The 25,457-nt window shown below is 41.7% G+C and overlaps 1 protein-coding gene across 5 annotated transcripts in view; it reads left to right on the forward strand.

Moving 5' to 3' along the window:
- The window catches only part of arhgef4 (Rho guanine nucleotide exchange factor (GEF) 4), a 111,237-nt gene that overhangs the window by 76,105 nt on the left and 9,675 nt on the right, over positions 1 to 25,457 (forward strand). For 4 of the 5 annotated variants that reach the window (XM_071485556.1, XM_071485557.1, XM_071485558.1 and 1 more), the window contains 2 exons: positions 13,888 to 14,039; positions 25,218 to 25,397. In XM_071485556.1, coding sequence (XP_071341657.1) covers positions 13,888 to 14,039; positions 25,218 to 25,397 — 332 coding nt within the window. Of the gene's footprint in view, positions 1 to 13,887; positions 14,040 to 18,242; positions 19,420 to 25,217; positions 25,398 to 25,457 lie in introns of those variants that run through there. The other variant, XM_071485560.1, reaches the window with a different exon arrangement.

The following is a 25,457-nucleotide window of genomic DNA, read 5'->3' on the forward strand; positions in this document are numbered from 1 at the left end:
AAATCATAAATATCATCAAATTATGGCTAAAAATACTGAAAACACAGCCTGTATTCAGAAACTGAGCCATAAAACGAGCCATCAGGACGTCAGTAACATTATGATGTCACAACGAAGAAGTCAGCCATGCCCCAAGCCCAGCCCACCCAGACCCACTGTCCAACCTTATAGGATTTAGTTTCTCCAAGTGTTAACCTGAAATCTTCTGTATTTTTTCTGATCACTCAGAAAACAGTCGGCTGAGAGCCTCTCTTCTGATTGGCTCACCCACCTGTTGTTGATAGAGCTAAAGAGAGAAGCCTGAGAGAGGAGATGTAAAACTACATTGAGATAGTTTTTGGTTCTTAAAACCACAAATATATCTTCTTACGGATTTCAAAACTTCAAATAAAATACACACGGGAAAAGTATAAAGTATAGGGCCTTTAATACAGATCCAGTAGAGTTTTAATTTTTGCCGTAGATTCTCCAAAAGCTTTACAGCAGAAACTGGCCACTGGTGAATATATAAAGCTTCTGATATAGTGAGGAGTTCTTATACTCAAACCCCTGTTACGTCCACTCAGGAACAGCATTATCGGTTTGTGTGTGGCCGTGTGCGTGGATAGTTTTTCACAAAGAAAGGACAACATATAAGACACTGAAAGTCTGCTTGGGTAACATTTGATGTGTACGCACTGTGCAGTTTGACATCCTCTGATATACACCAGTAAACCTGCTGTCAGTTTATGTTTGAGCCTACGTATGCCATCCCTGCTGGATGTTTGTTTCTAAGTTTGTGGGCTACAAGTCCATCAGAAGCCAGAAGGAAACTCTAATGAGGCAGAAAATGCTGACAAAAATGCTTCTCGGCTGCTTGCATTTGTCATTCTGTTTGTTATCGGCAGAAAATGAGGCAATCGCTGTGTCTTCAGACTACCACCCAGATTTTCTTTATCATATTTTGTTGTCAGCATTTTTTTTTTTTCACAGCACACTCCCTGCATCAATGTCCTCTGCTCTCTGTTGGACACTGAATGGTTATGCATATTCTTTTCATTCTTAACTCACAATCTGACCTTGGCAGTCGTGTTATCTACCCTTGGTTCAGTGAGATGACATGGGGAATCAAGGGCAGCATTGTCATATTTAATTAAATTAGCCAATTTGGTTTAGTTGGTGATAAAATGATATTTTGTTAACCGGATGAGCCACATCATGTTTTTTTTCCACTGTCAACAGGAGGCCTAAGGAGACTGTCCTCACAAGAGAAATGACAATACTGGCTGTTTGTTTAAATGCTTCAAACAATTTCATTAGAAAAAGCAGAAGTAGCATGATGTTGTTTTTCCTGTGCAAAAAAGTATACTCCCAGGCATTTACATAACCCCCGTAAGGTCCTTCCCCCCATCGGAGTGGTACTGGTCACTTGTGTCAAGTTGGGTAGGGGACTACAAGTGGGAAGGATTATGAGGAAGGCATTATAAGTGGCTGATAAGTTTATAAGTGGTATCACAAGCTGCTAGGGATGAGTCCATGTTAGCATGGCAGCATCCAAATTTAAAGCTTAGTTGCTTTAAATTTTCCACTTGTCATATTTCCTCAAATGTTTTATCTGAAATTACCAACAATATGTCTGAAGATTTTCAGTTGTACAAGTCATAGGTTACTAGAGGTCAGATTTTTGTTAAATGTATCCACCAGCCCCCGAATTAAAGAGGTTGACAGGCTCTTATATTACTTTTTTTGCACTAAAACTATTGATTTTTTACCACATCAGTTGACTGGAAAACTGAACCAAGAAAGTTCTAAAAAGTTAATCATGGTTTGTTTCATTCAGGGTACAGGTTGACTGGTTTGGATGCCACTGTCTCATGTCTGTGCTGATTATATAATGGTGATGTCTGCAGTGTTTTAAAAGCATAGAAGACACACAACGATCCTCCATTATGGGAAAAAAAATATTAGATTGACAGATAGTAAAGCATTTCCGTCTTGTTATTCTCGCATTTAGGCCATATGATGTATACTTTCCTCCAGTCACACCTTCATATGTGTCAGCACTGCAGAGTGTGTGTTTCCTCTCCTCACACCTCCCTCTGGCATCCCCCCTCAGGCCTGGCTGGTTGGAGTCTTCCTAACACAATTTATACAAAGTCTGCCTTGAATTTCAATAAGCACCACTAAAATACCATCAGCCAGGCTTCTGTGCTGCACCATATGGTTACAGGGCTGCAGAAATAAAAAAATGCACCCTCTTACTTTTCATTATGTTTACGAAGGGGGCCAAACCTGAGTATGAAATTGTGTGTGCAGCCCACTTTTAGTTGCACGTTCAGTGCTCTCAGTGACAGTGACCAAAAGTCATTTTGGTGCAGATCAATACAAATACAGAAACTGGTGCCTGTGCTGCACATCGATCCCTATCTCTGTGATTCAGACCACAGACAACCTATTAAATGTCCTCCAGCCATCAAGACACCTCCCCTAAAATCACAATGTATGACATGTAGCTTCTGCATCTGCACGTCATGGTTGATGCTTCCTGTTGTACCAGTTTTTAGTACATCTATCTATCTATCTATCTATCTATCTATCTATCTATCTATCTATCTATCTATCTATCTATCTATCTATCTATCTATCTATCTATCTATCTATCTATCTATCTATCTATCTATCCTAGACCCAACCTGACCCTAACCCCCACTCCCTTCCTCTCAAGGGCAGTCTCCTATCAGCATATTTTTGATGCCGATCTAACACAACAGAGAAGCCTTCACTTTGCTGTTTATTACCCATTTCCCACCAGCAGTCAGTGTTGTTTTTGTTTTGTCACCATGATTCTTCCTAAAACACAACACAGTATCTTTTGTGCCTAATCCTAAAAAAAAACAAAAAAACGTTAACCACATAAGAGACAGATTTGCAAACAGGCTTATGAATCATTTTTATAGTGGTCAATAGTAGCAGTTTTAAAAGCCTCTGACTAATGGTATTATCCTGCTGACAGAGGCAAAAGGCCATGGCCAAATATATTCCTTCCAAATGAAAACGGAGGTTATCTTTTCATGGATGTTGTAAGCAACATGGTTTTCAATATCCACTGACTCTCATCTATCCACTAAATCTATGATAGATAATCAAAATAATGGCACTCACATGCCACTGCTGTCATGTCTGAGTTACCTAGTGCATCCTGAAAGTAACAACATTTAACATGCACAGCTTATACATATAGTGACCGTGTCAAAAGCTTACAAAAGAAGAAAAAAAACTGAGCAAAAACAGGGTTCAGAGGGTCAAGCTTCACTGCTGTTGACTGTTCCTCAAGGGTCATTTCCTCTGCTGTCTCCTCCCGGACTAGCCAGGTGTGGTTGACCCCTGACCCTAGCCCTCGGTGATGGTACAATCAGTCAGAGTTCAGTGAAAGGTGGTTCATCTGTTATTGTCTGGCTCAGTCACCAGGGGCCGTCCTGTGTCACCAGCAGGCGAGGATCTCGTTTTTGTCTGTGGACATTGTGAGCTCCTGATCTAATCATGAATTCATCATCCTCTGCGCCTGTGGCAGGATTGTGGAACACACATGAAATTAACAAACGTCTCCTTGCAGCAGCAGTGCTGGTGAAGGTGTTTATTTGTCTTGCTGCCAGGAATGCATGATGGCAGTTCAACAATGATTTTTTTTTCAGTAATGATGCTTCAGTACCTGGCCTCTACTGATGGGGTTATTGTAACTCGCTACTCGAGGATCCTGCAGTGAGAGAATCAGCTAGGTTTTTACAATTTTGGTCTCTTTGTCGATGGACTTGCTCTTGATTTAAATGAAAAATAACACAACAACTGTTGGGCAAGTAAACACGGCCAAAAAGTGTAGATCAAACAAGAAAGACAACCATTGTATGGAACAGACAAGCTATTAGAGCTATTAGAGCTCTCATTGATCATTTCCTTTGCAGCCCCCATGTTGCTCCACCAGTACGAAGAATAAGGAAAAAAATAAGGAATCCCTTCAAAGATCTTGTTTTGTCTGTTTGTGTTTTTTTACTTTCCTGACAAAACAGTCCAGTTTGAAATGAAATCATACAGCCTGAAAGTTAGTTAATCCTGTCGAATATTGGATGGATTGCCGTGAAATTTTGTACAAGCATTCATGGTTCCTGGTGATGTATCCTGCTGAATTTCCTGACCCCCTGCCTTTTCTTCTAGTGCCACCATAAGGTTGACATTTGTTTTGAGTGAAACATTTCAACATGCCCCCCCCCTCTGGATGAATTGTAAATTTCATGGTTCACCATCAGGTTAGAATTTCCCATGAGCCTCAGCTGAGTGCCCAAGTACACCCTCACGGAGCTGTTAGCATGGGTGGAGACTATGATCTACCACAGTGTGGAGGTGGCTGCCAATGACAGAGACTAGAATGAGATAATCAGTAATGTAATTATCTGACTGGGTGTGTGTTATCTCCATAATGTTCTGGAGTAAAAGAAATTACAATTGTATTTGTAAAGAAGCTCAAAAAGTCATTACTACTGAGCTATGTTGAGAGAAGCCAACTGAGTCTAATAATGAATTAAATGCAGAACTGAGGCTGCTGCTGTCAACATCTTAATGAATGTTGAAATCACCCACTATAATGACTTTATCTGTACTAAGAACTAAACTCTGAACAGGGGCAGGTGGATGATATTCAGTAACTAGCAGACCTACTTTTTGTGTTTTCCAGTTTGGGTGTGAAAGACTAAGAATGAGGCTTTCAAATACGTAGATTAATCAGGTTAAGTTTAGGTTTAGGGTTGATCAATAAGCTGGAGTGAAAGATAGCTGTGACCCCTCCTCCTCAGCCTGGGCAGTGAGGAATGTGAGAATTGATATGAGGAGGGGGTGTTGGTTCAGTTAGACCAACATAATCTTCCTGCTGCAACCACAGAACAGATCAGTTACCAGATCACTGACTAACAGGGATTTAGATAAGAGTGATCTAATATGTCATTGTCCTGTTTTGGGTCTGATAAAGTAGTTGTATTCATTTGTATTAAGACTCCTCTCCTGTTTACTTTTGATTTAATTTAAGTATGCAGATGGCAGATAGAATCCCTGTGGGGTTATGGTTGAGCTACCTGTTCGAATGGAAGCACAGAAAAGCATGTAGGACTAAAACTAATGCACACCGGCTGCATGTCTGCTCCGTTGCTGCTGCTGCCAGCTCTATCTGTTTGCATAGAGTTTGCAGGATACTGGAATGTTGGATTTCTCTAAATTTTCAATTAATTTCTGATTCATTTTTAACAGAAAACGCCTCTAAAATGCCAACTGTCTCCACATGCAACTTAAATAAAAAATCTTAATATTTTTTCTTGTCTGTGACATGTTCTCGCTCAGCCTACACATGGGCTTTCTCTGTCTATTTTTGCTGCAAGACACACATCATGTGTGAAAAATATCCATCCACCATGGGATGTATGCGGCCTCTCCTAATCAGACCAGGTCTTCCCACCAATTTCCAAGTGACGTTTAGGTGTTGATTGGTTTGTGCTGGCTCCATGTGACTTGAACACTGTTAAGATTCTGTTCTTACTGTCCAGCCATGTGAGAGAATCTCACTTGGACACTTCTTGCAGCTCCTGTTGTTTTAGCATAGCATAGGTCCTGGTCTTAAGTTGTGGTATGAGACTGACTCATCATCCTCCCCTTGCAATCACTGCTGCACCTCCCCTGCTCTATCCTCTTCTTCACTGGTAAGACGTCACGCTCTGTGCAGGTGGCTCCTCACCACTGATCTTTGATGTTGTTAGTGGTTGTTATAGTTTAAATTGGGATGCTTGTCTGTCTCAGCGGGTTTCCTGTACACTGTTATCTTTATCTCTACGCTTAACGTGTTTTTGTGCTTATGTCATGGAGCCCTGGGTGTCCACTGCAAAACAGTAGGCAGTTCTGAGGCTATATTCAATAGATTCTGTCTTTTAAAAGAGTAAACCTTTCCTTTAATTAATCTGCACGATTGAGATTCCCTCCAAGGTCACCCTGAAGGATCCAGTGATGGTCTCTGCGTGTGTGCAGATTCTGCTGCAGAGCCGTGTTTTATTTCTTTGCCGTGTGCTGTAGCTGCTGGCTGTCTGAGTAAACACAATGACTTCATCACAGTTTCACTCCGAATGAAAATTTCTCGCATTTCCACTTCCTTGTTTCCCAATTCTACACCCTGATTTGCTCTGCCATTTGTGCAGTTTTGTTCCAGCACACACGAAAGACTAAGTTGATAAGAAATTGATTTTTTATAATTGGATTTTTTTCCACGTTGGCACAGGTGGGTTTGAGGGCATGGCGAGGTTCCTGTGGAGGGCTAAACTTGCAAAAAAAAAAAAAAAAAAAAAAGAAATCCTCCTCCCCATCCATTAACTGAGGCTTGAGATTAAAACCCTGAGGTATCAAAGAAACCTCTTCCCCTTTTCCTCGAGGAGAAAATCCATCTAGAGAGAGGTGAAAAGGTAATCTATGATTGTGAGAGTGTATATCTAGCCTGTTCACCGAGCTGAAGGGAAGGGGAAGCCGAGGTGCCGGCTGCCAGGCGACTCTGTCACTTAGAAGGAGCATTTGGCAACATGCCCGACTTCAATCTGTCACTTCCTATCACAGAGGATAGGGGCAGTGGTGGTGTCACACTGTGCTGAGGGGAGGAGACATGTAACACTTTCCCCAGTTTCATACTAAACTACTTTTTTTTTTTTTCTCCCCCAAAACAAATCGCATTTAATGTATTCAAGTACAATAAACCCCCTGTAGATGACGGTGAAATAAACACATAGTGAAAGTGAAAGTGAGCATATAATAATCCTCACTGCACAGGAGAAATGCAATAAGTACAAAACGTCGAGGTCGGAGCAGGAAGTGGTTCTGTTCACCTTCGTGATCTCTTCCTGATCAGTTTGGCTAACTGGTTGGTTTGTGTCCAACATGTCTCGTCATCTGACCGCTCGTGCTTCTTCATGTTAGTGATGTCACAGTTCACCTGGGTTCACATGTCTTACACCAGGCAGACACCTTAGAGGTTAAGCCTGACTTTAACCCTGAATTACTCGTCCTTAAATAATTTTAGAATCGGGCCAAATTTCTGTAAGATCAGCTGCCGTTTGACATTTATTTTGACAGTCTGGCTGTTGGGTGATTGGATGATTTTTTGACAGGTGAGAACTTTTGGTTTTTTTGATTCTCCACATGGCTGCTGTCAAAACAGCTTGTACAGTGAGTTTGAGGAGTAATGTTTTGCATATTGTGGCTGTTGTAGTCTGTGCTGTGATAGAAATAATCCTAAACTCAGCAGATTTTTCTTTTTCTTACTTATCTTTATCTTTCTTACATCACTATTCATCACCTGCTTTTGTCAAAATTGTTGAAGACATGGTTGTCTTGTTTGAATAAACTTTGATGTAGTTCAGAGTTTTATTTGTCACGTGCCAAAGTACAATGTACAGTAAGCAAAGTATTCAGTAATATCAAATATCAGCCCAAGCCTAGTTCACATTCACAATGCTTTACTGTATGTACAGTATCTGCAGTGTGAGTGTTTCTATGCCATATTTTCTGTATTCTATTTGGAGACACATGATGTTGCATACTTGGCATGAGTAATGTGTTTTAAGAAGCATTCTGACTGATATACTTTTATTATAACCACATGTTTACATGATTTTTTTGGTGCATGTTATCATAATGTGTCTTGTCATAATGTAACTGCCTTTGTCAATGGTCAAGACTTGCAAAAATAAGATTCAAGCTGTAATAAAGTGGAATGATCCTATGAGCTTTCAACCTGAATATGTTACAAAATCTGATGTCCATGAATTGGCAAAAAGTAAAACCCCCTGCAGAGGTTTTCACATTAGATGCAGACATATGAAACGGAGGCTCTGTTTTCTGATTAGATCCCTCTGAGATCTTAGATCTTTCGCTCTCTGATGCAACATTTTCCTGAGCTGTTTTGCTGATGCTGTCTGAAACAGCAACACTCTGGGACTGGGACTGCTCCCAGGATGACTCCCCATCACAAACACTCACCACTAATGCAGTTTGTGCCAGACAACACTGATACGTAACCGTGTTTTGACAGCCCATCAACCCCATATCCCATGCTTGTTTTCGTTGAAAAGAAAAAGACTGTGTGTAGAGGCAATGATAGATAGAAACGAACAGCATCTGTGATGGATAGAGTGAGGCTGTAAGAAATGAATGTTGATTGTTTAATTAGTGAGCGTTAGAGGTGTAGGAATATGGTACTCTTACACTTTGTCAAAGCCAGGCTAGCTACTTCCCTTTGCCTCCAGTCTTTACGATAATGATTTCCCTGCCCTGTCTGTGGCTCTCAGACCCAAACCCACTGGCTCCTTCTGAATACATCAATCTTTTATAACGCCTCACCAATGCATAGTTTCATTGTTTGCTTTAAAAAAAAAAAGCTCTGTATTTTCCTGAAAACTGCTGGACACTGGTTTTTAGTAAACATCAGTCAAACAGGAGGAAATAGGAATGCTGTGTGCTCCAGATATAATCTGTTAAAAGGGAAATGGTGTATTTATAAGGGACGACTTTCTGCAGCAGATTAATACATATTTGGTGCTCTAGTGAGTATTTGGGGCAGCAGGGCGGTGTATGTGGGACGGTGTAAATAAACTACACTGTGTGTGTTTGTGGTAATTAAGGCACATGCTTGCATGTTTTTAATAGTTTTTGTACAACAATGGACCTCTATGGCTCAGAGGATTGAGCTACATCAGGCTGTGGATACACACACACACACACACACAATGAATACTTGTTAATATTCGTTGTTGCTTTGGTTCTGCACATGGGATGTGTTGACAAGAAAACATGTGAACTGTTGCCAGGCTCAGCCTTTAAGGTGCAGATGCTCCCCCTTTTTATCTAACTATCTACTGTTCTCATAGGCCAAGTGGTTGTTGAGGTCAGCCGGTGGTACGAGGCCGGTCACGTGCTGCCAGTCGACACGTGCCACGCTGCAGCGCACACACATCTAATGAAAATGGAACCATTACGCTTGAATTCCTCAGCCATCAACACACACACACACGCAGACACACATACACACACACCAAGACATACACACCCGTGCCAGTGAGTATTGAATGTTCTCTATGCAGACAAATCTGATCCACTAATGTGGCTAACCCACATCCAGAGGCTCAGGATGATTAAATGCTACAGTCCAAACTCACACACTAACACGCTTCGCCTCAGCCTGAGCTTCCTGCGGTTACACACACACACGCACACACAAAGCCCATTTAAATCAGTGTTCTGTTCTGTGATCTCATCACCATCTCAGTCATAACACACACACGCTGGCTCAAGGACAGGCCGACCAGTCAGGCAAGAAGCAAACAGTAAACACTGCAATTTAGTTCTCCGTCTCTGCTGTGAGTGACTGGGTGGCCTGTGTGAAGCCGCTGCTGCTCAGAAGATGACACTGATTGATTTGGTTTTCTGCAGATGATTGAACCCTTCTCATGTCTCTCTCACAGTCTGCTGTATGAATCAGTTTTCTGTCCGTCACATTGTTTACTTGCCCCGGCTACTGTACATGGCAGGGCATCACTGAATAAACCAGAGGAGATTAGAATCAGGACCAAGCAATACATCTGTGAATGTAAAGTTTTAACCCTGTTAGTGTTAATGACTGTGAATACGGGCACGTCATTTGGAGCCACAGCGCCAGAGTGGAACCACAGTCACAGCTGTCAATCACTTAACTCTCCCTTTTTATAGCATCAAATAACTAATGAAAACCAAACTTATCAGAAATATGAAGCTGGATGTCCCACCCACCAACATGGAGGGGCCGGGGGTTTGTGACCCTTTCTGCAGCCAGCCACCAGGGGGCGATCAATATGTTTTGGCCTCACTCCTGGCAAGTTGTCATGTCGTCCATCTTTATATACAGACATTGGTCAATATGGGAAGCAACAGAACTTGCATGTTTCTTAAACTCTGTCATTCATTGTCTTTATTTGAAGAGGCAGGAAAAAAATACTTTTAATTAATTCATCTTTTAATTCATTTAATTAATAGGTGAATTGGTAAGATTCACCAGTATTTAGATGTATGCTTCATGAGAACTGGAATAGAGGTCGTATTGCTTTGCTGTGATATTGTGAATTGTGGATTCATTTGCTTCTTGGTTTTTACTGTGTGTTTATTCAGCAGTGGTCTGGTGTAAGAATGGCCCTGACCTATAAGGCAATTCAAGTCTCCTGATATTGATCATTTGACTAATTACAGAAAGTGCAACAATTCAACTCAAATCAAGAATTAACTAATAGTTATAATATACTAATAATGTACGTGCATGATAAGATCAATCTGAGACCAAGTGGGGTTATAAAGAAAGAGGCTTTCTACATGTATAATCTCAAAATCTTGAAATTGTTGAATTTTGCTGTGTACTTTTATTTTGAAGTTTCTGTGTTGGAGATCTTCCATCTAGAGGACTGTGCAAAAGATTTTGGCCTTTTAGATGTTTCTTATTCTTATCCATCATGCGGTAGCATCAGGGAGACATCTGATCAGTCCCAGATTCATTCTGTAGCTTTGGCAATGAGCCCAAACATACAGCCAGAGTCACAAAGAACTATCTTCAGCAACAAGGAGAGCAAGGAGTCCTGCAACAGATGGTCTGGCCCTCACAGACCCCTGATCTCAGCACCGTTGAGTTACTCTTGGATTACATGAAGAGACAAAAATAAATGAAACAGTCTAAATCCACAGAACTGTGGCAAGGTCTCCAAGATGCTTGGACCATGGTGGTCACAACAATATTGATATGATTTAGTTTGTTTTCCTGTGTACTGTGCACACACACACACACACACACACACACACACACACACACACAGGCTGTACGTTAACTGACCCCCACATGGTGCATATTCCTAAGGTTTAATCAAACTGATGCACAGAAAACCTGGAATTAATTAGCATATGCCATGAAAGGGAGTGTGTATTGCGTGCATACTGAGCATATAATGAAGCTGCCATGTGTGTCAGTTGTTTACATTCCACTGAATAGGAACTTGCAGGCAACACTGTGCACACACAATAGTAAATGTTTGCCCTGCCCCCCCCACTGTTTAATTCAGCCACTCATGGCGAGCTATTGTCAGGAGCCGCTGTGATGACGGCTAATTGTTTTAGGAATCATTCATTTCTGTGGACTGACTGAATTTCACTGATTCTTTAATAAGAAGTTTTGATGTTGCCATCGCTGTTCAGGAGCCCCCCAGTCAGCCGTGTCGAGCAGTGTTTTGTCCCTCCTCTCACCCCTCCGTGCTACTGTAAGCCAGACTGCAGAATCCCTCCGCACATGAATAAAGGGCAGTCAATACCTGGAGCTCCTCCATCTTTCCACAGCATCACACACGACCAGTCAGGGCCACACTGCCCCCATGAGGGCAGCACCCGCAACTTCCAGTGATGGCAGTGACGGTGATGATGATATAGTGTTACATGAAAGATGCTGCTCTATGTATTCAGAAGAGGACATTACCTTCTGTATGTACCGGGGCAGATGTTGACTATAGTGAACAGCGTACTGTCCCTGCTTACTGAGGACAGTAAAAAAGTATCCCACTCACTTTTAAAACCCCCCCCCCCCCCCCCCCCCCCCCCCCCCCCCCCCTCCCAATCTTATTGTGCATTCTTAAATAGCTGAGTCGTCTTTCCAAGTGCATCTTTTTTTCCACATCGCCCAGGGGGCTCTATGTGTTCTTCCATTACATCTGTCTCCCTCTCTGTCTCCACGGTGATTTGTCGCCACGGATACATCCTCCGTGGCAACAGCTGTCGGCCAGGCAGCTAAGGGTGACGCCTATGATGAGGTGTGACAACAAGTGTATTTTTAGCTTATCAGCCAGGTAGCCAGTCAGTGAGTTCACAGCTTCAGAGGATGTTTCTGGAAGGGGAGTGTGAGCCTGTGAAGGCCTCACATTAGTTTGGAATGAGGCGGCTGATGGGGGATATTTTATTTGTAATTTTGAGTAATATCACAGTATGGCAGCAGTCACTTAATCATATCGGACATATCAGATGATCAATATTTGACTGTCCAAAACAGATCAGAGACAATAAACCTGTGTATTGAAAAACTCATCGTGCACCCTGGTATGTTGCGTGCTGCCATAGATGATATTTGTTCATGTAGGAAGGCAGCGATAGGAAAGATCTCCATGGTTACGCCTTACAAGTCATTGACAGGGTGCTCTGCGATCGCTGATAGCGGTTCAGTAAAAGCTCTGTGACTGTAAACACAACTGTAGAAGATGTTCAAGAGTTGTTTGCACCTGCTGTTTTTAAATCCAAGCTAAATACATATACATCACATGAGACTTCTGTATTACCAAATTAAAATAATTTGCACCACACAAACTCGTCCTCACACAGAGATTACCCAGCTGCCAAGTGGAGCTCTTGTGTCGCTGACTGAAGTGACGGAACTAACTTGCTAATGAATGATCCTGTCAGTGCAGAGTAAAAGGTGGTGCAGAAAGTGGGTGAATAGCGATAATCATGCAAAGTGTTGATTTGAATGACACCAAATGGCTCGGAGTCAGAGTCAGAGTCACCAATCTGCCCTGTTGTCAAAGTAGCCCCTTTAGTTACCTGTGTTATATCCATTCAGTCAGGCTTGGTTGCAAATATATTTGTATCTAGACAATAGCAAAGACTTAATTATAAACTGTAACATATTATCAGTAATGAACATAGTTGTGTTTTTCCAGTGATGTTTGGAAGTTGCCTTTCTAGCACCTCAGAGCCTCTTGTGTGAGGATGCTGACTTTGTTTTATTTTAAGTATAAGTCAGAATAATGAAAAATGATCTCCTGCATGTCTCTTGGATAATGTTACATTGAATCTGAAGTGCTTTCATGTATATGAACAAATATAAGATTTATGAATAGGAAAAAGAAAAAAATCTGCCTAGTTGTGAGGAACTTAAAATGACATTTGATGCCCAGTCCAGCTGCGGAGGAGCTGTCAGATGATGTCAGAGGTTTCTGTGCTCTGCTTATTTTCCTTTTTGGCACAGTAACATACAGCCACTGGGGTGTCTGCCCCCACCCAGAGCTCAGCTGCGTTGTCACTGTGTCTTTTTCACAGCTGATTATCCTAGCAGCCAGTGAGTAACAACAGTGACACACTTTTTTTTTTTCCTGAGTATGCTGAGGCACAGTTGATGGAGAGATTAGTTATTATAACCGTAATCCAGAGTCCCCCTGAGGTTTTAGTTTGAGCTCACAGAGGAAGAGCCATCTCTGGAATGACTGAAGCTTCCTCTGTTACAGTGATTGCACATGGAAACTTGTGATATTTAACTGCAGACTGATTTTCATACCTGGTTTAAATTGATAAACTGATTCCTTTGTGTGATCAGATTTTCTGTGAATCACATATCAGGCAGGTGGTCCGTCTGACTTTGACCGTCTGTGTCTATATGCAGACAGGTGCTGTATGGAGAAAGTTTATTATCATATTGATAGAACTGATTTATCATTTCATCATATTGTTTTGTTTTTGCGGCAAACTGGGGAATTCTTTATTTTTATTTTGTAAACATGAAATCTGTCTGTTCCTTCAGTCTCACCGAAAATATTCATTGTGGCTTTTGTTGTTTGACTAAGTGACCTATGTGTCCCGTGCTACGGGGGCACATAAACTCATACAGGTTTCAGCCACACAGTTAGTAGTAAATTCTTGTATATGTGTGTATGTGTAGGGCATTGAGCCTTGAGTTCGCTCTGGTGAAGAATATCAGTCAACTCATTTATCACCCACAGTTTCAGGCTGAATTCAAAACTCACTATGTTTTGTCTCTGTCCTCCACCTCCCTCCATGTCCCAGCGGTGGTTATTCCTGATGGGGCATCAGAGAAGGCAGGGATTGGAGACGAGCTGGGGAGCGAAGAGGACCTGCTGTATGAAGAGTTTCGCAGTTCTGGGCATCGTTTTGGACACCCAGGAGGAGGCGGAGGGGAGCAGCTAGCCATCAATGAGGTAGGCAATGTGGGGATGAAGCCCCTAAAATGAGGTGATGGATTTCACCAGGGTTATGGTCAGGAGGAAAAGTGTTTATGAATTATTATCATCTTTCTGTTTCTTTTGTGTGTGATGTTTTTGATTCTACCACTGGAGGGCACCACATTAGACTGATTTTTAAATGATAGTGGCTTTAAAATGGGTAATGTTTAGGTTTAATCGTTGGTATGGTTCAGATAGATGTAAAAATGAAAATGTTTGTCATCAGTTCTCAAATTTTCCCCCTTCAGAAGTCAAAACTCTGACCTTCCCCCCACCTCACAGTCTTCATCAGTCATTAACAATGATAATGGAGCCAACTATTAAAACAAGATCCATGTTGAATTTTAAGTTAAATAAAGGTCAACACGATATCATCAGCAAACTTAAACCGTGGTCACCCACAGTTAAGATGTCTTTATACCTGTGATAAAGCAGCAGCGATGACAGTGGAGAAGCCGTCTTCCCATGGGCCACTGTCCTTTGTTGTTGGTGCTGAGTTCATCCTCCGCAGACTCCTTCCCCTTTGGGACAAATTACAGAAAACTATGAGCCACCAAAATTATTACATACAAACAAACAAACAAACAAACTGGAGCCTCTGCAGGGTTAGAGGGGCAGAACTGTTGGAGTCTGTCAGTCCCTCCAGGAAACAGCAAAAGTTGGTTCATTGTTGTTACTAAAATGCCATGAATTCTTATTCACCTCTCCCCAACTGTCGAGGGAAAATGTCTGTATCCAGATGACTGTCCATTATTGAAAAGACTTTATTTCATATAAACATGCTTGTTCTGAAACATAGAGTTCAGACACATTTTAATTACATGAGTTTTACATCTCTTCTTAGGTGAACTGAACTGACAGGAAACGGCATAAACTACCAGTGTACAGAGAGTGTGTGGTCCTTGACCAAATGCAGCATTGTGAATCAGAGCCTGGTCTCAGCAGAGGACTGAAAATGGCTCTCATTGCCTTTTAGCTAAGAGGGGTGGCAAAAACAAGCTCTGAGGTTGCTGCATTATTTGGTTGTCATGGATACCTGCTCTGGATTCTGCTTATGCACTGTCTCAGTAAAGTAGATAGTAGATACATGCACTCACAGTGCAGTACTCAGATCTGTGTGACACTGCAAAAAATAGCCTTGTAGACACTACTGCCAAAGAGCCCTTTGGCCAAACAGTTTAATAATGCTGGTTATAATCTGTCACTGAATCCAGGCATGAAATCATTTACTTACAGTTATCATCTTCTGCCCCACACACTCCCTTGGATTGGTTGATAGTGACAGATTGACAGCCAATCAACAATAGATATCCAGGCAACAGTTTTCTTCTTCTCCCTGAGTGTCAGATAAGACCACACAGTCAGCCCTTTGCTGCCATCCTGTGGGTCAGTGGCGTCTGTTATCTGGGAGCATAAGGAGTTAAATTGTGTGTCTCAACAAAAAGGTGCTGTGTGGTTTCTGCTGGACTGTCCTTGCTGCTCAGGAGAGGAAGGATCAGTCAGTGGAGACTCAAAAAGGTGTGGTGGCTGCTGTGTGTGTGTGTGTGTGTGTGTTTGTGCTTGTGTTCAGGTTCTAGCTCGTATCTAATATCTTTGGGTTTTTGACTGTTGGTTGGACAAAACTGACAGTTTGAATCTGTCATCGTAGGCTTTGTAAAATTTTGATGGACATTATTTTTTTCTACCTTCTGAAATTCATCTGTCATTTCGGATGAACGCGTGGAAATGAAGGAGAAGAGCATGTTGTAGGCTTGTTGTGGTGATTCCACCTGCATATTGAGGTCAGGTCCTTGGAGAGATGGAACCAGGGAAAGCAACGGCTGACTGACTTCCCCGGGTCATCTGCTACAAGTTTATTGGCTAAAAACACAGGTCAGGTAATCATGGGAAATGCTATGGCTATGCATGTATAAGATATTATGCATTCATTAATTTGTGTCTCATCATGAATGACTGGTTCCACGCACTCAGTGTGCAAGTGTGTAATTTACGCTATTTTTGTCACCATGCTTTTACATTGTTGCTTTGATGTCCTCTGACTGACGGGCCATCATGATATTAGACGATGGAGGGGAGGAGTTGATAATGTTGAAAAATGTGAAGTTCTTTTAGGTCACCTTCAATTACTACCATCCGCTCACAGCAATGAGCTTTACAAGCAGCAATTAGTTTCCCGTGGACAGTTTTGCCCTAGCTTTTGCCTCTCAGGCTACACAGTGGCCCCTCCCCCTCTGGTTGAAGCGAGAATGCAGTGCACCACCTGAATATTAGCAAAAAACAAGCCAAGGCTAAAACAAAGTACTGCTACTTCTTCTGAGTGTCTCTTTGCTTCACATTTCATTTATATTCTGATTACAGTTGTGATAACAGTGTTTTCCCTGACAGAGGCTGCTCTGTTAAATAAATGATGACATATGAAATACAGTTTTATTGAAATGCAGTATTATCTATCACATAATGATAAGACTGCAATATTCTATACTTCTCTTACTTACAAATCTCAATAAAAGACCCAAACTAACAGGGGATGTATCCCGCTAACAAGAATTGTCTGTGTGTCCAAAGCCTGATTTGTCAATTGACTCTAAATAAAGATGGACGCAGCCTCCATGACGTCACCCATAGGTTTCTGAAGAGCAGTTTTAAAGCTCAGAGTGGGCTGCTCCACAGTTGCCCTCTTGACAATGCCTGACTCTGCCAAACTCATGACTAATACAAAAATGGGCAAAGAGGTGGGGCCAAAACTTGAGGTGAATGCGGGGTAGTGGCAAGGACTCGCTCACCCACCTGTCACTCAGAGTGGCACGCCCTCTATTATGCAGAACTTTAAGCCTTATTAAAATTTAAATGGATAAATTATATGAAAAGTCACACCCATACAGTTGTCATGAAGAAGGAAATTAGCTAAAGAGACCAAAACAGTTTTTTGTACCAGGCTGTAAACATGTTTGTTTCTGCTGTAAAGTTGTGCATTTTAACATGGGAGTCTATGGGGATTGACTCACTGTTGGAGCCGGCCTCAAGGGGTCACTGGAGGAATTGCAGTTTTTGGCACTTCAGTGTTGGCTTCATTTTTCAGCCCCTGAGGTTGCTGCTTGGATATATCTTGGTGCCATAGTACTCCATTTGTATAGGTTCACATTTTATTTCAAACAATACTCACATGCCCACATGGATGTACACAGTTCCTTTTGTTTCTGTAATTGTTCCTTCTGTCCACTCTGGCCACAGATAGATCACTTACAAATGCCACCTTTCCTTTAACAACACTTAAGTTCCTTCAGTTGTTCCTTCATTGTCATGAACACACACACATATGCACACACACACACACACACACACACACACACACTGTAGTTTATTTGGATGTTATCTCATATATAGCCTACCTTCTTGCTGCTGGTAGAGTGAGGACAGGGGGCACTCTTTGATGGATGTTAGTTTGTACAAGTAGTTGTTGCAGTTAACATAATTCAGTTCATTTAGTCTTTATGCAAACACGGCATTACTGTCTAACTTCTAATGATCGGTGTCAGAAATGGAACAATTTGTGACATCTAAATAATATCAGGTACTCAGCCTTTCTTTCACCTACAATACAGTACAATCTGATATGAATATGCCATGTACGATGGTCATACAATATGACACAACTCCAGAAGTACTCACTAGAGCACCAAATTCGTATTAATCCACCAATGAAAATAGTCCCCATCAACTGCACTTCCCTCCTGTTTAAATAACATTTGTTTAAAACTACAGTGACCTCAACCAATGAAACGATGAAAGTGCATCTGTAATATAGACTCTGTAATTCTTTTTTTTTTCTGTTTGTTACTTCTATCAAATGTCATCAATCTTTTTGATCAGTGCAAACGTATATGAATGTGACACATAACATTAGAGCTTACACCCCTGCACGTGCACACACACACAAACACACACACACTATTTCCCTTGAGATCCGTCCATTATTCTGCATGGCTTCCATCATACCCCTCCCTCTGTCCCTCTCATCCCAACAACCCACCGCACCCCTCCCCTTCTCACCCACCCAGAGGTTGCTATGGCCCTGCCTCAACTACTCTGGTATCCAGGATACGCTGACACATTCTACATCCTGATTGGCTACTGGCTATGCAAGGGTGGGCACACAAAAAGAGGAAGGGAAGGAAGGGGAAAAAAAAGAAAAGAGGGTGATCCTGGTAGTTAGATAGATGGCTGAGGCAGCACGGCTCCAGGCAGAACACCGAGCACCATTTTAGCAGGAGCTTAACGGAGAGAAAAGGTGGGCAGAGACGGAGGGATAGAAGAAGGAAAAAAAAAGAAGCCAAGGTTGAGAGCAAACGGCCAGTTGTTTTTAGAGGCAGAAACGCCTGAGCATATGTAGGCTAGAGTGAGAGAAAAACAAGCCGGAAAGCGAGAGGACAGAGGGAAAAAAGGAAGAGGAAGGAAGATACGAGGAGGCATGAGCATGAACCGGAGATATGCAGCATCCCATCCTCCGTCTTTCATCCTGACATCCTGACCGCGAGAGAGAGAAGAGGAAGCGAAAGGAAGAGACAGACAAATCGGTGGAAGACAGAAAGGAGAAAGAGAGAGGGGAGGTGCCTGTTCCTCAAAGAGGAAAAAGGGAGTAAAGGAGGAGGGGGGGGGGATGCTCAGCACGTAACACACACAAAGATTCACAGACAGATTCACACAGGCTGACACAGATAGGCACCCAGCCTCCACTGGCAGGCCGGGGGCAACGCTGGGCATCGGCAAAGTGGCAGGAGAAGCAGAGGAGGCGACCGCCAGAGCCGAGCGGAGGAGGAGCGCAGCACTAGAGGACAACGACGGAGATCGTCGAGGAGGAGGAGGAGGACGAGGTGACGCCGTGTGGTGTGGAGGCTCGGCACTGAGGGAAAGGCGACGGGGGAGGGGCAGCGGTGCTGAGGAGGAGGAAGAGGAGGAGGCCAGGGGACTGATGGCTCGCGGCAGCGGCTCAGGGAGGTGGAGCAGGCAGAGAATGGGACTCTTCAACACCATGCTGCGCTGCAACCTCCCCCCAGAGACCCAGAAGGTGGTGGTGTTCCTCATCATGATGCTGCTCATCATCATCAACGTGGTGCTCATGTTCCTGCTGGCCTTCCAGTAGAGCGCACGCGCACACACTCAACACTCTCTCGCACACGCGCACACACGCACACGCATATACTACACACACATACACACATAAATACATGCGTCTACGTGGTGGATAGAAGCAGATAAACTGAAACACAGAGGGACCTGAAGCAGAGGAGGACTGCCCTGTTGATGAGCGGGGCTGCTGAGATTGATGGGTGTCCAACATGGCAGCAGCAGAACACAGGTACAACAAAGTGGAGTGTGAAGATCATTTAGTGTGAGAATGGATGATGTGTGTACATGTGTGTCGTCAGAAACACATAAACAAGAGGAAGTTGTTCTATGTGAGCATGGCGGCCTGTGAAAGATGGATTCCTTCTCTAATGCCTTTAGGTTTCAGTGCAAATCGTTTTGGTTTGATTTGTTCAGGCTTTGAGATATCTGTCTCCATTGGCGCTGATGGGATTCACATTGAGATGAATGAAGGCCTCTGTTACTCTGTGTTTTACTAACTATCAACCAAAACCAATAATGTGTTTGTGTGTCTCTCAGTACTTTCTAACTTCCATACTTCCATAACACTTGCTCTCAGCCCTAAGCCAGTCGGTTCGTACTGAAGACATATATTTTAAAAAACTGTTTACAAGTATATAGTGTTATTTTAAAAAAATGAACAAATAAAAAAAAAAAGACTCCATAACTTTGTAAAGCAGCTGGTCACTGTAGTTTTTTTACAAACATTACTCAAACAGGAGAAATCGGGGCATTAGTTGTTGGGTCTCTTTAGCTCTGGATTAAAGTTCATTAGCTGCTACACTGAGTGTTTCAGGCTGCATGAAGTTATATGTGGGACCGGGTCAAAATGGACAGTGTGTGTTGATGAAGGAACTTGTCACTCAGCATAACATTGTGGCAGAGGAATAAACATCCAGACATTTCTGAACCTGTGGTCACTGTGGATAATCCACTGAATGCAGGTATAAAGTCGTTTCACAGGAAAAGTTGTTTTTTTTTGTTACTCAGTTTTGTTCTGTGTGGATGAACCCAACTTTAACAAGCTACAGTAGTATACAGTAATAGAGGGTTTTCAGGTGATGTAACATACTCTGCGGTGACCCTGTTACAGCTCCTCTGCTCTTAGATAACCATGGCTGATTGTATTCAGAACGTACAACCTTCCAGTTTCAACTGAACTAAACAGACAGGGTTCATTTGTCTGCTGATCTGATCTGCTCATTTTAGCACTAATGTAATAGAATAATCATGTAGTATAATGTAGGATAATAAAAATATCATCTAACCATTTCTGTTTTTTTGTAAACAGTCGTAGAAGCTATTGTTGAGAGGGGAGCGCGCTTAGCATTACCTGCTGTTGCTAAATTAGTTTGTCCAGGTAAACAGAGCTGGCATCTCAGTATACAGTAGAAACAGAGACTAGGGCTAAAAGACAGCAAGACAGTTCACTATCGCAGCAAATCTCCATGTGAAAATAATTAAGACTTTTCCTAAATGAATCCGTACAAGTCTTCTCACATATTCACATATATCTTTTTTAAAACAGGTAGATGGGATTTTTTTAAAAATTGGTACCGTCAAAAAAAGTACATTTCCAATTATCACTATAATCTGTACTCTTGCACTGTAACAGAAATTCAGCCATATATAAAAATTACTAAGAATTTTTACACACCACAAAAATAAATTAATAGAAAAAAAAAAATCTCCATCAATAAATGTCAACAAAAATATCTTGAAAAAGCATCTATGTAACTGACACTGCCAAACTGACAATGATTCATTAGATAAAGTCGAGCATCATTTTGTGAATGTCAGTAAACAGGTCTGTGCCAAATATACATCCTGAGATACTATTTGTGTACAGGGACTTTATTTACCTCAACTGGAAGTTATTTGAACCAGTCTTTGATGTATGTTAGAGACAGGTCTTTACTCCCGCTTTATGTGCAGTGTTTACCTGTTGTCTTGATAAATTCAATAAATACAGTAGCAGTGAAAATCTTGAACACACTCTTGACTGATACTGTATATATATATATATATATACATATATATATATATATATATATATATATATATATATATATTTCAGTTTTTATATAGCAGCTAATTACGTCCAGGTCCTTCTACTTTGGTGTTTGATGAAGGACTGTTACAGGAATCTAACACTTCCTGTAAGCCTGCTTGGAAGTGTACATGCAACTGGAAATAATTAGTGAATGAAAGCAGTATTTCTATTAAAAAGACTTAGTGCTTTATTTACAATTACCTCCACCCTTTAGAACTAATAATTATCACACAGAAAACAGGGCCAAGCTCTGTGTCTGGACTGTAGCCATCGATGTCTTTTAAGTCATCTTAAATGACTTAAGAGACCTCTGGACTTTTTTGACATTTAAAAGCATTTTTTCAGTCAAAAGAAATTGATTGTACTTTTAGCAAGTTTGCTAAAAGCTCTTGTCCATGGCGGCGGAGCCACTTTAACACTTTGAAGGAAAAGTGTTAAAGAAAATTTTAAAAAAATCAGGTTATATTTATGCTATATACACCAAAAAGATGAACAACTCCTCTTCCCCTGTCTTCCCTGTAATACGTGGTCTGTAACAGGAGCTTTGTGTTTGCAGGTGAAAACAGGAAGCAGTCACATTAAAATTCACAAATAAATACAAAAATAATCAATTATTAACTCTATTAAATACTATTTACTCTTACAAAATTTAGTCTCTGCTCCAAGTCAACTTTTCTTATAGGTTAAGAAAGAGAGAGTGCTGTTATTCACAGCTTAAGTGTTTACGTTGACAAGTGTCCAGTTAGGCACCAATGGTGTTAAATGAGAAATTAATGGCCAAGTTGTATCCTGTATTGCCTTGGTAAAAATTAAATACAATTTAAAATGTAAGATTGGTGGAAAATCTAAAGGGAAAAAAAATAATGTGCAGACTGGATGGCACAGTGAATTCTAACCATGTGGGGGCTTTAATATGAAAGTGGTTTCCAGGCTGTTAGAGGTAAAAATGAATGTGAATATTGAATTATGATTCATGAAATGGCCTGAAATATGGGGTTGTCATGTTTCTCTGTGTCCATAGGAAACTATGAGCCATCATATGACAAGCTGGTATCTCATGACTGTTTCCGTGACTTTGTTTTGGACTCTTCTAATGTTAATAAATCATGTATTGCATATTTAAATATGGATTAAACTTTGGACAGTTTTGGTGAGTGGCTGTCACATTGGGACACCGTGTCTTATACTTTCGCCTCTTTATTGTATTACAAAGAGCTTTTTTAGAGTATACCAGTTGAATTTACATGTCTAATGATTGAAATAAGCAATCTGTTCCCAATCCCTGTGGCAACAGATTGCCCTCAAAATGATGCAATGTTCATGTGGGACCATCAGCACAGGTTATACATGTCTTTGAACTGTGAATCAGAGGGAGTTTTATTTTCCTTGTTTTCACTTAAAATAAAATAAGAAAATTAGAGGCCTGAAATGTAAAAGGATCTAAAAGAGTCAGCAAAAGGGCTAATGGGGGGCACTGTTGTTACCATGGTGACATAGTGACATAGTGACCACTGATATAATACTTGACCTGTTTACAACAAGCTGTATGTAGCAGTTTACTATCATAACATTTCATAAGAGGATATTGTGGTGTCATGTACTCAAAGAGGAATCTGGAGTGAGAAAAGCAGCAGAGAGGCAAGATGGTGTGGGTGTGTTGCTAAGTAACAGCCACATCATCTGTTTTCTTCATCGCCATGATGGATCAGTGGAGCTGAGAGGCAGATCACTTAGAGACAAAATACAACAACCGTGTCTTTAGCAGAAATGATGAGCTAGTGTGAAAGACATCCAGACTTTCTCCTCCATCCCTGAAAGAGAGGAGCCTGCAGAGAGGAGGGATGCTGAGCTGATGTGGTCCTGCAAGATTTGTGTTGCCTCTGCAGGAGTGAGAGGCTGAGCAGCATAATGGATGGCCTCTGTGGAGCCTGGGGCCATGTTGACGCAGTGAAACCGGTGTTGTGTACGAGACGGTGTGAAATATGACCACTGCAGTGTCTTCATCAGTAACAGTGGTTTCATCTCCTTTTTGGCCCCGCTCTTCCTTTGTTCCCTTGTGCTTTATTTTCCCTCTACTGTATCTCCGTGTAAGTCTGCTAGTTACAGTCACATACAGTCGAACATTATGGTGCTACAGAGGGACCTGTATGTGCTAAATGTCTGCTGGTAACCACAATGTCTGCCTGTAACCACATGATGATTCTATGAAGTGCACACTATAAACCAGTGTTAACAGAGGGCTAACTGTTACCACATCACACTTTGACTTGGTAACACTGCTATCTCTTAATTATTGAATAATTTAGTTTCTGTCTGTCTGTTGTTAATGGAGTCGGTGATTTATGTTATGTTATGTTTTATAATGATAATCTGAAGCAATATAGCACTGTGAAAGGGGTCACTGGTAGTGATGAACTTACAGGTAAATCTGTAGCTCCCCTCAGCTCGACAGAGTGGCCCACAACTTTACTGTTTTGGTTCACCTTCACCACTGTCGTAGTGTCATTTTCAGAGAGAAAGCTCTAAAAACTAAAACTAAAAACCCACTGTGCACTGTGCACCTCCCACTCAACAGCAAACAGACGCAGCTAGAGAGCAGCTGGTGGACATAGCGGAGCATGTAGTGACTTAAGAGCCAGATAATGGAGTTAGTAGAGACCAAAAACGGAGCAAAAAGGGAGCCAATATAGGATTTACATTCAATAGGTGAAGAGAAACAACACTGCAAAGAAAGGATATTGTTCCTCCATTACTGCTGGATATGTAAATAAGCAGCTGTGTGCCAACACGTTCACCGTATCAACAAATCAACCATACCAACCAAAAACACTTCATTACACTTTCCAACTCTCTAGAGTCTTTTTGTAAGATCCACCCTGACTGGTAAACTCCCATATCTTTCAAACTCCATAACCCCAATTTGTAAAAAAAAAAAAAAAAAAAAAGGCTTTCTGTTGTAAATGTGCAAACCCAAGATGAGCTAACCCTAATCAAATCATCATTTCTTTCTTTCTCAGACCTGACAGCTTCTTCAGAGCCACAGATGACTTTATACAAATGCTGAGTGCAACCAATTGTGATGATAAAACTGATCTTTGTAGACCTTTAAAATTAGTGCAGTGTCCCTTTAATATTGTTGGTGAAGGTTCCTATCAGTCATCTCGGTGTACAGGGTCCAAACTGATTTTTGTTTTAAAGTCATGTTCGTGTCCGCCATTTGGATCCACACTAAAATGTCTCGACACTGATGGTGACTTTTCTGACTTTCTTGACTGACTTTACAATAAGTGCTGCCATCGGATTCACATTTGCAGCTCTGTCTCAACTGGATGGATTGTCATAAAATTTGGTTCCTGGTTCCCTTCCTGTTCCACTGAGGATAAATTGTAATCACTGCAGTGATCCTCATATTAGGTCCAGATTTTAGCTTATTCAATACTTTGGTTTATGAATGAATACTTGCAAAACAAATGAAATCCCCATCAGATTCAGCTGCACTTTGTGTTTCCCGCAAATTTTACTATATATAATGCTAATGTTAGTATGCTAACATGTTCAAATAACATAGTGAATACAGTAAACATTATAGCCACTAAATATCAGCATGTTATTATGTAAGCCGTCAGCATGTTAGCATGTTAAGTGCAGTTGTTGGGGTTAAATGCTGCTCATCCAAAGGCAGAAGAAGATAAATGGTTGAACTTGAAGGTTTGAAGAATGTGCTGCACTGAAACTGTGTCATGTTACAACAGCAAAGCCCATCCTGAGTCATTTTAGTGGCCGGTAGTTGACGTTTGATGGTTACTGTATGACTAACGGTGCCCCTGCTGCAAACATGACATTACAGCACATCTTGTGGCAAGTCCTGACTATATCATGTCACACCGCGTCGTCCGGCTAGAAATGAGGTTAACAGAATCCTGCCCTGTGTCTTTTCTTTGGTGCTTCCTCCGCAGCTGATCAGTGATGGCAGCGTGGTGTACGCCGAGGCCCTCTGGGACCATGTCACCATGGACGACCAGGAGCTTGGCTTCAAGGCCGGTGATGTCATCGAAGTAGTGGATGCCACCAACAAGGAGTGGTGGTGGGGTCGCATCATGGACAGCGAGGGCTGGTTTCCTGCAAGCTTTGTGCGGGTGAGACAAACTCTGTCCTAGCTGCCGGCTGAGACTCAAATTACTGGCCATATGGCTTTT

The sequence above is a fragment of the Trachinotus anak genome, unplaced genomic scaffold (genome assembly GCF_046630095.1).
Source record: "Trachinotus anak isolate AG129_WGS33_773 ecotype Australia unplaced genomic scaffold, CSIRO_AGI_Tana_v1 ptg000009l, whole genome shotgun sequence".
NCBI lineage: Eukaryota > Metazoa > Chordata > Actinopteri > Carangiformes > Carangidae > Trachinotus > Trachinotus anak.